This window comes from Rhinatrema bivittatum, chromosome 1 (assembly GCF_901001135.1).
Source record: "Rhinatrema bivittatum chromosome 1, aRhiBiv1.1, whole genome shotgun sequence".
NCBI classification, from domain to species: domain Eukaryota; kingdom Metazoa; phylum Chordata; class Amphibia; order Gymnophiona; family Rhinatrematidae; genus Rhinatrema; species Rhinatrema bivittatum.
The window spans coordinates 276906345-276919042 of record NC_042615.1 but is presented as its reverse complement, the minus strand read 5'-3'; the positions used below and the strand labels follow the sequence as shown (position 1 = coordinate 276919042).

Genomic DNA, 12698 nt, shown 5'->3' with positions numbered 1-12698 from the left:
CAGCTGTACCCTTGCTCCCTGAGAGTCATTTTTTTCTTATTTTCTGTTCCAGTTGATTTAGCATCTACCTTAGGTTGCCACAACTAGTTCAACACTCAGCCTCTACCCTTTTCTTTTACCTAATGCTCCACAACCTTCTTTTACCTCTGCCCCCTGTATCTGTCCTAATTGTGCTTAAAATTTGTCATGGTTTTGGTCACTATCAACTCTATTTGTAGACTTTTCCAGGCAGTAAAGAAGATTTTTTTGTTCATGTTTCCTCCTAGCACTGTCCTCTCACCAACTTCATATACACTTATGCTACTTGAATGTAATTCACTGAAAAGGTGTGAGCTAAATACACATACATAACTATGATAATCCCTTATAGCTGAATTTCTTTTTTATGGAACATGCTTCCTTCTTGTATTTTTCTGATGGCCGCTAAATATTTGAATGCTTCTGTCATATACCCCCTTTCTCTTCTTTCCTCCAGCAAGGACCCTTTGAGTGTCTTCAGCATCTCTGTACAGGGTTTGAATTGCAAGCCCTATAGCACTTTTGTTGTTCTCCTTTGAACTGCTTCTATCCTCTCAATATCCTTCAAAGGTATAGCCTGTGGAACTAGGTGGGGTCTGACTAGTAACCTATACAAGAGCAATATGGTATCTTGTTCCCTGCTTCTCCTTTTCATTCTTGGTGGATGTCTCCCTTTCTGTGGCTGGCTACTTCTCTAACTCTCTGAGCACTACCCTCAGTTTCAGCCTGTGATTGTTTTAATCTGTACCCTCCTCCGCCCCCCCCCCCCCCCCCCATCTCACCGTTTCCTTAAAATCTGTCTATACACCAGGAAAGCCTCCAGCTGTGCGAACACAAAACTGCAAGTACTGAAGGGCCTGAAAAAAATACCTCAATGTATGGCTCACCCAGTTCATTGAAGGGCCCCATGATATACAGGAAATTGTGCTCATCGATATAGTTCTCGCTGTAGTCTTTCACCCACACGGCCTGCATGTGTTGGGCAATGCTGTTCAAGCATATGGTCTTCAAGCAAGGAGCGTCCTTCTTCTTTGGCATCTTATTTCCCTCTTCTTCTCCTGTGTGAAATCAGAGTACAAATAAAAGGATCACGTGTGGTACTGAATCGGTGTGATCATGACACAAACACTCCGATATGCAGCTCTGCATGCACGCCTCTCTTCAGGAAATCCCAGTGCATGAGGCTGGGTCTCTCTCAGTCATTAGGGTACCAGAGCGGTATACCCTTGTCTGACTTAAGTATCTGTATTTCTTTTCTTTGCTGTACTTTTGAAGATAATATTTTATCCAAACTTTTTCTGTAGCTGTACAGGAAGATGATTAACACATACAGAGAGCAACTTTAAAAGGCAGTGCTTGTTATGAAACTGGCCGCCTGAAATGCTGGTAAACTTATGCGTGTTTGTCATTCATGTGCCTAAGTTTACCTGTACTGTGTTCATGCATGCTGAGAAATGGAGCTGGGGGTGGGGTTTAAATGTCTGAAAAGCAGGGGGCCGATGCAATACAGTGCGCTCAGCCCAGCGCACTGTATAACCCGCAGTTGCATTAGGCGCTAATGAATCCCCTAATGCAATAAGGGGATTTGTGCCTATTCAACGCGCATCCAACACAGAGTGAGTCTATAGCGCTAATCATATGCAAATGAATGTGATTGAGGCTATTAGCATTCACTCCAGATGCAAAAAAAAATGTGTGTCTAGGATGCACATTTAGCGCTCAGCAATTAACGCCTGCCTAGAGCAGGCGTTAATTGCTGAGCGCTCTTAAAACTAGTACAGAAAAGCAGAAAAAACTGCTTTTCTGAACTGCCTCCTACTTAATATTGTTGCGATATTAAGTAGGAGGAAAAACAAAATTAAAAAAAGTTAAAAAATAGAAATAAAAAAACCCCACTGGCAGTGGGGGGCAGGAAACAGTCACTCGAATGACAAGCATCTTTTTGCTGAACCCCCTGGCTGTGCAACTTCGCGGCATTTAGGGAAACTGATGCCAATAAACTTGGCATCGGTTTTCCTAACCGGCGGACCGCCATTGCCAATTGGGTTCGTGTTAGCAAGAAGGTGCTAGGGGCTCGCAAGCAACCCAGCGCCTCCTTACTAATCGACCCCCTAATTTAAATATTGCATGGCGCCCCCCTTGGGAGCGCTGCGGGCGCTGACTGTTTAGTGCCCGCTTTCTACGCATATTTATTGCATCGGCCCCTAGGTGTGTAAATTTTCCTGGAAAAAATATGCACACAAATTAGCAAGTGTAAACATGTGCAGTGGTTCTGATGGGTAATTTTCAAAGTGAACTTAACACGGATAAATTTAATTCACTTTGAAAGCTGGTGTAACTTATATGTGCATATAGATGTATAACTTTATGCTCTGCTTCTCGGAGAAATATCAAGTCATATTCCTTTGGCTTAGCCTTAAAAAAGGAATTAAAGCACGTGATTAATCACAAATGCTTTGATATCATAATACATGACAAAATCGGTGGGAGAACAAATATCCCACATCTTCTTTCTGTCAAACACAGAGTGCATTGTGCTACAAAGCTCTCCTCACATAGTAAATGTCACATAGAGCTAAATATCCCTCCCAAACAGTCTCCCCCTTCCACCCACATACAAACTTACAGGTCGATTTTAAAACGAGCGCGCGTACGCCCATACATGCACATATTGGCGCACGAGCAAAGATATGCTATAAAATGCACCAACCAAGCGTAAGTATGCTCCTAATTTTAAAAGGTTAATCGAGCACAGCTAGCATGCATGTGTCTTCAATAGGACCATGTTGGCTTTTACGCACATACGTCAGCAAATTTTAAAAGAAGATCGTGCGAGGCTGTTGCGTTCGTGCTTGTTCTCGTCCTCGCTCCACCCTCTCTACCTTGTGGCGCATCCCTTCGGGTCTGACGGACAGATGCTGCCAGGGCTTCTTCTCGCCATTTTCTTCCTGGAATCCCCGGGCTGGCCTGACGCTACGGATCCGCCATGTTCCTGATGACTTAAGGGCGCGCGAGCTCCAGACTTTGTACCAGCAAGGGCGCGAACCTCGGGGGCGTCCCCCCCTTAGTGACATCGTCTGCTTCCAATATAAAAGGTCTTTGATTGCTACTACGAATCGAGTTAGCAAGGGTAGGAACCCCTTCCTCGCAACTCTCAGGGAATTCTTTCTCCGCTGCTCTGCCTCTACTACTCACCCAGGGGTACCCGCTCCTCAGGGGCCCCGCTCTCTCTCTTCTTGATTTCAGATTGTTGACGGGATCCTGTACTCGCTCCTCGAGGTCCTACGTTCCCGAAGACTCAGAAGACTCCTATTGCCTGGAGGCGATCGCAGACGTGAACATAGTGAGTCCTATTACAGACAGGAACCGGTACTCGCTCCACGAGGACCCATGTTCCTAATCTCTAAGACTCCCTTCAGTCTAAGACGTTATCGCAGGTACGGAGATCGTGAGTTACCATTGCAGATTGCAGATAGGAACCGGTACTCGCTCCACGAGGACCTATGTTCCTAATACCTTTCTCAGACTCTCTTTTTCCTTAGAAGACATTGCATACCTATATCTTATGGATTATTATTACAGATTTACAGATAGGAACCGGTACTCGCTTCACGAGGGCCTATGTTCCTAAATCTCTCCTAGCCTCTCTTCTATTCCAGAAGCCATCCCATACACAGTTATTGTGAGTTCTATTTCAGACTGCTTATAAGAACCAGTATTCGCCTGCGGCTCCTGTTCCTGAATACTGAAGACTCTCTGTTGCACAGGAAGACATTACAGATATCTACAAGTGTGAGTGTATCATCTGCCACTGGTTGTATGTCCAGCATAACCTGTCTACTCACTACCTATAGTCTCTCCTTACAGCTCAGCAACTCAGAGATCCTAATTCCAGTATCAGAGGGACTTCAGCCCTGCCGGGCACAACAGCTCACTACTGCCACCTCTGGGGATTCTACTTCCAGTCCAATAAAGAATTATCTGTGTTTGTCTCAATACTCCAGCCTAGCTGGTGGTCCCTCTCAGGATCTCCACTTGAGGGCGCTGTCATCTGCCATCGGCCCAGGGATTCACTATTTCTACTAAGTGTTACTCCTTACACTAATAGAGCGGTGTCATCATCTGCCACTCTGTGGGAGCTAACCCACATCAGACCATTATTCCTCTCTCTGCGGAAGCTGATCCATATCAGAGAGCTCACTCCCCATGAGGATCATACAGGTTACTGGCTCCTCCCTTTACAGGAACGAAGCATAACCCTTTGCCAACTTTTCCCCTCTGGGGGAGCAGAGCACTAACAAGATTGCTAATTCCTCCTCCTACAGGAGCCAAGCCTATCAGATCGCTAACTCCTCCCCTTGGGAGGAGCTGATTGATAACCAGATCGCTCACTCCGCCCTCCTGGCGTGGTGAGCACTAACAGAGGCAAATTCCCAGGTTTCCAATTAGTCCACCAATTTGTCCAGTTAATAGTGAGGTCTTCCGGAACCAACTGGTTCTTCATCCTAAACGCTACTCGGTTCACTCGGACCCCTTACCCTTTCCTATAAGCCCTAAAACTTGAGATCTACAGACTTGTTCCTCATCAGGAGTAGCAGTAAAGTTATACGGATAATCGAGCGCACGCGCGCTGCGGGTTTCATTTTTAAAATTCGTGTTGCGTTCGGCGGTCTGCAGGCTACCCTTGCGCGTCCCCTCAACGTGGCAAATGCTGTCAGTCGGCAATGCAGCAGGATGCCGCTGACACTGCACACCGCGCCTCCCCCTAGGCGCACGTGTACCACCTCCTGGAATTTAAAGGGAGAGCGGCAGGAAAGTCTCCGTGGCCCCCAGAGATGACATCACCAAGCCAGCCCTATGATAAAGGGGATGGAACAGCTCCCCTATGAGGAAAGGCTGAAGAGGTTAGTACTGTTCAGCTTGGAGAAGAGACGACTGAGGGAGGATATAATAGAGGTCTTTAAAATAATGAGAGGTCTTGAACGAGTAGATGTGAATTGGTTATTTACACTTTCGGATAATAGAAGAACTAGGGGGCACTCCATGAAGTTAGCAAGTAGCACATTTAAGACTAATTGGAGAAAATTCTTTTTCACTTAATGCCCAGTTAAGCTCTGGAATTTATTGCCAGAGGATGTGGTTAGTGCAGTTAGTGTAGCTGGGTTTAAAAAAGGTTTGGATAAGTTCTTGGAGAAGTCCATTAACTGCTATTAATCAAGTTGACTTAGGAAATAGCCACTGCTATTAATTGCATCAGTAGCATGGGATCTTCTTAGTGTTTCGGTACTTGCCAGGTTCTTGTGGCCTGGTTTGGCCTCTGTTGGAAACAGGATGCTGGGCTTGATAGACCCTTGGTCTGACCCAGCATGGCAATTTCTTATGTTCTTATGTGTATTTTGCGGCTTTTTAAAATCCATGTTGCTCACATGCAGCCCACATAATGCATGTATGTGGCCAGTTTTGCATCAGCAACACTTTTAAAATTGACCTGGTAGAGCATTTATCTTCTACATAGAAGTACCTCTATAAAGTCCTAGTGCAAGAATCTGTGTAATTGTAGAGGTATGGCACAACTTCAAATCATCTCAGACAGTCCTATTTTTAATCCTCCATCCTACTGTACATATGATTTTACTGTCCTACTTTTCCTAGGCAAATCCGAACCTCGAGATCCATATTAACTGCTATTTTCTGGATAAGTGGCAGGATACAAAAACCCCATCATGCTGAATGCCTCTGAGTTAACCAGCTAAGCAGTTAGACAGCTAAAACGTAGCTGAATAACTTGGAGGCATTCCGGGGGAAGCATCACTTATCTGGGTAATTTAACTGGATAAAAGCCGATAGCATTATCCGGCTAAGACAGCCGACTGACTCTGGTTGTGCTATAGAGCAGGCCTAAACATGAGTTTGAACTTAAATGAAATTCAGGTTCCTTTCAAAGAAATTGGGGGTCTTATAAAAACATAGATAAATTCCTGTATGGGCCATGTGTCTGAAGAATTTTGGGTTAATCCGTGACAAAACAAGGCAGTCTACGAGGCAGGCATATCACCCTAAAGTAATTTTGATGTACAAGTAGTATTTTTGTTAGCATGCACGGTAAAACTGCAGTTAATGTGCCAGTTCACTAAGATAATGATATGCAGATTAAGTGATTGCTTAAAAATAAAGTAGTCAAAATTTGTAATATAAATGCCAAAAGATTATCATGCATACTAGTGGGAAACTATGATTGAGCGGTAATGTTGGCAATGCTATTTTGTGCATGTGTAGGGCAATTTGTTTCCTAGCTCTTCCCTCTATGTGCAAAAAGCGATAAAAAGGAGGCTAGCACCGCTCTCCTGCTGGGCACCCAGGAATGTTGAGACAGCAGCGCCTGGACACAGTCTACAAATACTTCAAGTCTCTGTGGAAGGATATGCGTTGGCAGACCTGTTGGACACTGGTGTTGCTAAAGTCCATGAATAACATGCTAAAGAGGTTAAGTGTTTAGATGCCATAAATGACTGCTTCATGGAACAGCTGGTCCTAGAACCAACCAGAGGGGTGGCTACTTTGGATCTAGTCCTCAGTGGCACGCACGACCTGGTGCAGGGGGTTAATTTGGTGGAACCACTAAGCATTAGCAATCATAATGCAATCAAATTTGACAGTCACTGGAGGAAGGACATTAAATAAAACTACAGCAGTAGAAATATAACTTTCCAAAGCAAGACTATGATAGAATGAGAAAGTCAGTATGAAAAAAACCCTATAATGAACAGCTGTAAAGATTAAAACTTTGCATGAGGCATGGACATTTTTACATCCCAGAAACCAGATGAAAAATACCCCATGCATTACAGAAGCTCAAGGGACGAACAAACGATTGCCAGTATGCTGAGATGAAAAAGGCAGTTAAAACCAAAAGGGCATCGTTCAAAAAACGGAAAGCAAATCCTAAAGAGAAATATAGGCAAGAACATAAGTACTGGCAAGTTAGATGTAAAACACATAGCTAGATAGGCCAAGAAAGAATTTGAGAAGAAGCTTTCCATAGAGACAAAAACTAATAACAAAAACCTTTTCAAGTACATTTGCAGCAAGAAGCCTGTGAGGGAGTCAATTGGGCTGCTAGACGACCAGGAGGTAAAAGGGATGCTCAGGGAGGACAAGGAAATAGCAGAAAAGCCGAATGAATTCTTGGCCTCAGCCTTTACTGAGGAGGATGTTGGGAACATACCCTCACCTGAAACATTCTGTAATGGTGGAGACGATGATAATGGGAGATGTAATAGGGCAAATTGACAAATTAAAGAGTAACAAATCATCGGGACTGGATGGTATAACCCCCACAGTCCTAAAAGAACACAAACATGAAATTGCCAATCTGTAACTGGTAATCTGTAACCTATCATTTAAAACAGCCACAATGCCTGAAGGCAGGAGGGTGGCCAATAGAACACCAGGGGTGATCCGGGAAACTATGAACCAGTGAGCTTGAGGTCGGGGCCAGGCAAAATGATAGAAACCATTGACAAAAGTAAAATCTCTGGCCATATAGCTAGAAGCAGCTTAACTGGGGAAAGTCAATATGGTTTAGCAAAGGGAAGTCTTTCTTTACCGATTTTTTTTTGGTGAAGGTGTAAATGAACATGTAGAGAAAGAGGAGGTGGCTGATACAGTGTACATGGATTTTTAGAAGGCATTTGACAAAGTTCTCCGTGAGAGATTCCATGGGCCGGATTTAAGATTTTGGGGCCCATATGCAGGACTGCAGGGCAAGGTCCAGGTTCATCTTGGGAGCTTGGACAGCAGGGTTTCACCACCAGAGACTGCACAGCAGTGATGGGGGGGGGGGGGGGGTTTGTTTGTCCAGAATGCCACAGGGAGGCCTCTTTGAAGTGGCAATGGGTACATGGCCTAAAACAAATGGGAGAAGGTAACTTTTAGGCCTGGACATTTGGTGCCTTCCAAATTTGGAGCCCTAGGCAGTTGCCTGTGCTGCCAGAGCCTAAATCCAGGCCTGGAGACTCCTCAGAAAACTATAGAAGTCAGTGTTCAATTGTGAATTGCTAACTGGTTAAAGGAAAAGGATGTTAGGACTAAAGGGTCAATTTTCCAGATGGAGAAATGTCATTAGTGCAGCACTGCAGGGATCAGTACTGGGATCTTTGCTGTTTAAAATATTCATAAATAATCTGGAAAAGGGAATGACGAGTGAGGTGATCAAATTTGCAGATGACATAGAATTAAGCAAAATTGTTAAAACAGCAGCGAGGTATTGCAGAGGGACCTTGAGAGTCTGGGCAAGTGAATGGCAGATGAAATTTAATATGGAAAAGTGCAAAGTGATGCACATAGAAAAAATAATACCAACTACAGATACACAATGCTGGGTTCCTTCGTGGGAGTCACCACCCAGGAAAAGGACCTTGGAGTCCTTGTGGACAGTACATTGAAATCCTTGGCTCAGTGATTAGTGGTGGACAAAAAAGCAAATAGCATGATAGGAATGATCCAAAAAGGAATGGAGAATAAAACGGAAAATGTCAATTTGCCTCTGTCTCGAGCCACTGTGCAACCGCACCTTGAATATTGTGTCTGGTCACCCCATCTCAAGAAAGGCTTAGTGGAACTAGAAAAGTTGAAGAGGAGGGCAAAAAAAACAATAAGGGGATGGAACGGCTCTCCTGTGATGACAGCCAATGCAGGTAGGGTCGCCAACTATCTTTATTTTTTCTGGACTGTACAATTTTTTGGGGTACTGTGCACAAAAAAAACAAGAGGGAGGGCTATAATGTTAGGAAATGTCCCGATTTTAGCCCTCCTGCTGCAGGTTAGCATCCGATCTTCCTCTGCAATTACACAGTACAGTGTGCATTTTGGTAGCTTCTCGATATTCAATATGTGTTGGATACATTTACTGTATTTTGTGTCACTTAAGACTTCAGGTCAGTTTAATCAGAGGCCTAAAAAGTTTGACAAAACAGAAGTTTAGCCCCTGGCCTGGTTAAAAACAAACCTTACTAGGAGTAAAAAAGTTTGAGAACCAGTGGTGATGATAAGAAGTTTCAATGGTGTAGACTTAGGAGTAAAATCAGAAAATATGTATTTATTTATTTAAAATCTTTTCTATACCGTCGTTAAGCGGCTGCCATCACAACAGTTCACAGTAGGGCACATAACTATATGTGCCCTATATGTTGAATAAAGTGTCTAGAATTCTAACAATTACACAGGTGCCATCAAAATACTGTTCATAACAAATATTATTTGGTGGGTGTTATAAGTCGTGACAAGATAAAGTACTACTTAAAAATAAAAAGAAAGAATTAGAATATACAAAAATGAGAAACACACGCATTAAGAAAAAGGGTGTGTGTGTGTGTGTGGGGGGGGTTTTGACTGACCACAACCAACATTTCCCTGGGTTCTCCTCTCAATTCTCTTTGTTGTTTGCTTGCTTAAATAGACATGTTTTTAAGCTTTTTCTGAAGGTTTTGATGTTTCTTTGCAATCTGATTTCTAAAGGCATATTGTTCCATATTTCTTCACAGAAAGTTGGTGGATGCATGGAGTAACCTCCCAGTGACGGTGGTAGAAGCAAAACCAGTATCAGTTCAGGAAAGCACAGGACAAGAACAGAGGATCATTAATTGCGATGAAGTGAGAGGAAAGTCAGAGATCAATTGGTTCTAAGGCACTGTAGCTTTAAGTAAACTGGGCAGACTGGATGAGTCCTTATCTGTTATCATATTCTATGTCTCTGTGTTTTTCTAATGCTGAAGAGTGGCAATAAAATGTTGCATGTGTATAAACCCCATCTCCAAGTGTTCAGAAATTTGACGGCTGAACTTCGGCAACCCTAGGGATCTTCTCCTTGGGAAAGAGATGGCTGAGGGGGGACACCATCGAAGTTTATAAAATCATGAGTGGGGTGGAACGGGTTAATTAAGGATGGTTATTTACCCTTTCAACTAATATCATAAAACAGGGGGACACGCCATGAAACTAACAATCAACAGATTTAAAATGGATCTTAGGAAGTCTTTTTTCACTCGGCGCACTATCAAGCTGTGGAATCTGCTGCCAGAGGATGTGATCAAGGTGCTCAGCAGAGCAGGGTTTAAAAGAGGTTTGGACAAGTTCCTGGAGGAAATGTCCCTAAAATAAAGCCATTGCTATCCCTGGGCGTGGGTAACAGGAAATACTTTTTGGGGGTCTGTCGGGTACTTGCCACTCTGACCAGATGCTGAGTGTGACAGACCTTGGGTGACCCAGCCAGGCATTTCGTATCCCAAAAATGATTCATGGAACATATTTGCTGAAATGTATATAACTTGAAAAATAAGTAATTCCCTCCCCCCCTCCCCTCCCAAGTCCAATGAAGGAAGCTTCCATCCCCAGGACTCTGACGGCCGGAAGGTCTTAAACATCTTGAGAGACTGGTTACAGGCACGGAGGAAAGAGTGGATGGAGACAAAACAGGGTAAAAAATCTTTTTGTGTCCCTCTCCTTTGGGTTGTTCCTTTTCAGTTGCTGAGAGGGGTAAAGCCTGCAGCAGCCCCTTCCCATTTTAGTTATGAATCTTCTGTGACTGGAAGGGAGAGCGGCAATGTGACTCACTCACTTTGACATTACTTGGTGTCCATGAACTTTCAAAGAAATCCCCAAAACCCCCCCTGACAAGACAGAAGAATAAAAGGGAGGGAGGCACTTACCCGGCATATGGGCAGAAGGTTTGGATCCTCATGACGATTTTTCAGCTTACAGCTAAAACTTTTCAGTATCTGCTTATTCTTAAGGGAAGGATTTCCCCCCCCCCCCCCCTCCCAAGGATGACTCAGAGAGGATAAAGTTAACAAAACTATTCCACTACTAAACTGGAGGTGGTGGGAAAAAGTTTATTTTTTACCCAAATAAAAGGAGGGAGGTCTTTGCTCCTAACAAAGGGAGAGCTGGACATGCTGGAAGAAAGCAACGCGAGATAGAAGCTCACGAGGTGAAAGCTAATAATATCCCTTTCTGTGCACTGGGGCAGAGTCATGACTTGTAAGGATAAAGACATAATGAGAGAGAAACAAATTCAGAAATTCAGCTGGAGAGCCATGGTACTTACAGCAAAAACTTCCTCACGCCCAGTGTTCCTCTTGCTTGCTCTTCTGTCAGTTTTCTTCCTGGCTCTCCTCTTCCTGGTCTGATCTCACAGGCCCCACCTTCTCCGGGGAGGAGATGAGAGCGAGCACGCAGCCTGCTGCAGTTAAGAAGAGTGATGGCAAAACAGGTTCCAGCTCGACTTACACGACTTCCAGTGCAGTGAGGGACACTAACAAAGGAGGATGCTATGATTTTACAGACAGATAGATGACAGTTTCATAGCCACATGTCCGGCACTAGAACAAATGGTGTCCTGGGTAAAAATTCTTGAGGCGCCCCCTGTCTCCTCCAGCCATTCTGTCCCCTTCTCTACAGGTATTCTTTCGCCCTCTTTCTTCCTCCCTCCATTCTCCCCCCTCGCTCCCTCTTCCAGGCCCTTTCTTCCCCTTTCCCCGCCTTCCCTCCCTCCAGACATTCTTGCCTCCTTCTCATATACATCTTCTCTTAACCCCACTCTACTATGGTCCCTTCTATAACTTTATTATTTTACAAACTGTATACAACAAAAATAGAGCAATTTATATTAATATGCAATTCAGATACTCCATCCAACTCTGATTTTTTTTTACTTTGTTTTTTATTGATCTATAAAACATTTAGAACAGAAGAAATACACAATTAAACTTCCACATGTGATGTTCAATATACATAATATACAAATTCTGGAGTCACCTCAGTAAAAACAACACAAACTCTCCATTGCTAGGTTCTTTGGAAAAACACAAAACCCAATAAAAAACACATTCAGAACCTATATAGCAAATCTATTATACCAAAATGGTCCTAACTCCCTTGAACAGCAACTACCCTATGAAAGGCAGCACTGCAAATATTATATCAGGCCCTAGAACACCAATACACCTCCTACTGGGAAAACAAAACAAGACAGACTGCTACAGATCTTATGCAGAAACTAAACACTAGTAAAATACTTCATATCCACTACACATGCAGAATACAGACAGAGGCATCCCCCACAATCCTTCCCCAAAACTACCATACAATTCAGAAAACCCTGCTCCTCTGACCACCTCAACCACCATCTCTCAAAGGAACTAATTCCGCTCGACCTCTCAGACGCAGACGCAGCCATCACATCATGGATCAATATCACCTCAAAAGTTGCAGATCAAGTTTGCCCTACCTCCACCAAAGTCATATGCCCATCCTCACAGAACAGAAAACCATGGTTCACCCCAGACCTAAAGGCCCTCAAACAAGACCTAAGGAGAAAAGAACACATCTGGCGTAAAAATCCATCCACCTCTACACCTGCAGCCTACAAATCCCTTAACGCTTACAGGATCGCCATCCTCAGAATGAAGAAAGACTTCTTTGCCAAGAAAATCCACCATTTCATCTTCGACACGAAAGCTCTCTTCGCATATGTCTCGGCACTCTCCAAGCCATCTCTCCCCCCACCATTCCTGATGACCTAGCACTCAACAAAGCCACTGAACTTGCACAATTCTTCAAGAAAAAAATCAATAACCTAACCGCATCATTTCACACGCCCCCTGAAACACCTTCTCTCGCCC

At 43.8% G+C, this 12698-nt stretch overlaps 1 protein-coding gene across 4 annotated transcripts in view; it reads right to left on the bottom strand.

Annotated features, from left to right (window-relative positions):
- Positions 1–12698, bottom strand: part of LOC115087705 — a 41841-nt gene that overhangs the window by 14226 nt on the left and 14917 nt on the right. For 2 of the 4 annotated variants that reach the window (XM_029595201.1, XM_029595211.1), the window contains exons 2-3: positions 11123–11257; positions 906–1076 (exon numbers count right to left, since the gene is read on the bottom strand). In XM_029595201.1, coding sequence (XP_029451061.1) covers positions 906–1056 — 151 coding nt within the window. In that variant the 5' untranslated portion in view covers positions 1057–1076; positions 11123–11257. Of the gene's footprint in view, positions 1–905; positions 1077–11122; positions 11258–12698 lie in introns of those variants that run through there. The other 2 variants (XM_029595220.1, XM_029595228.1) reach the window with 2 other exon arrangements.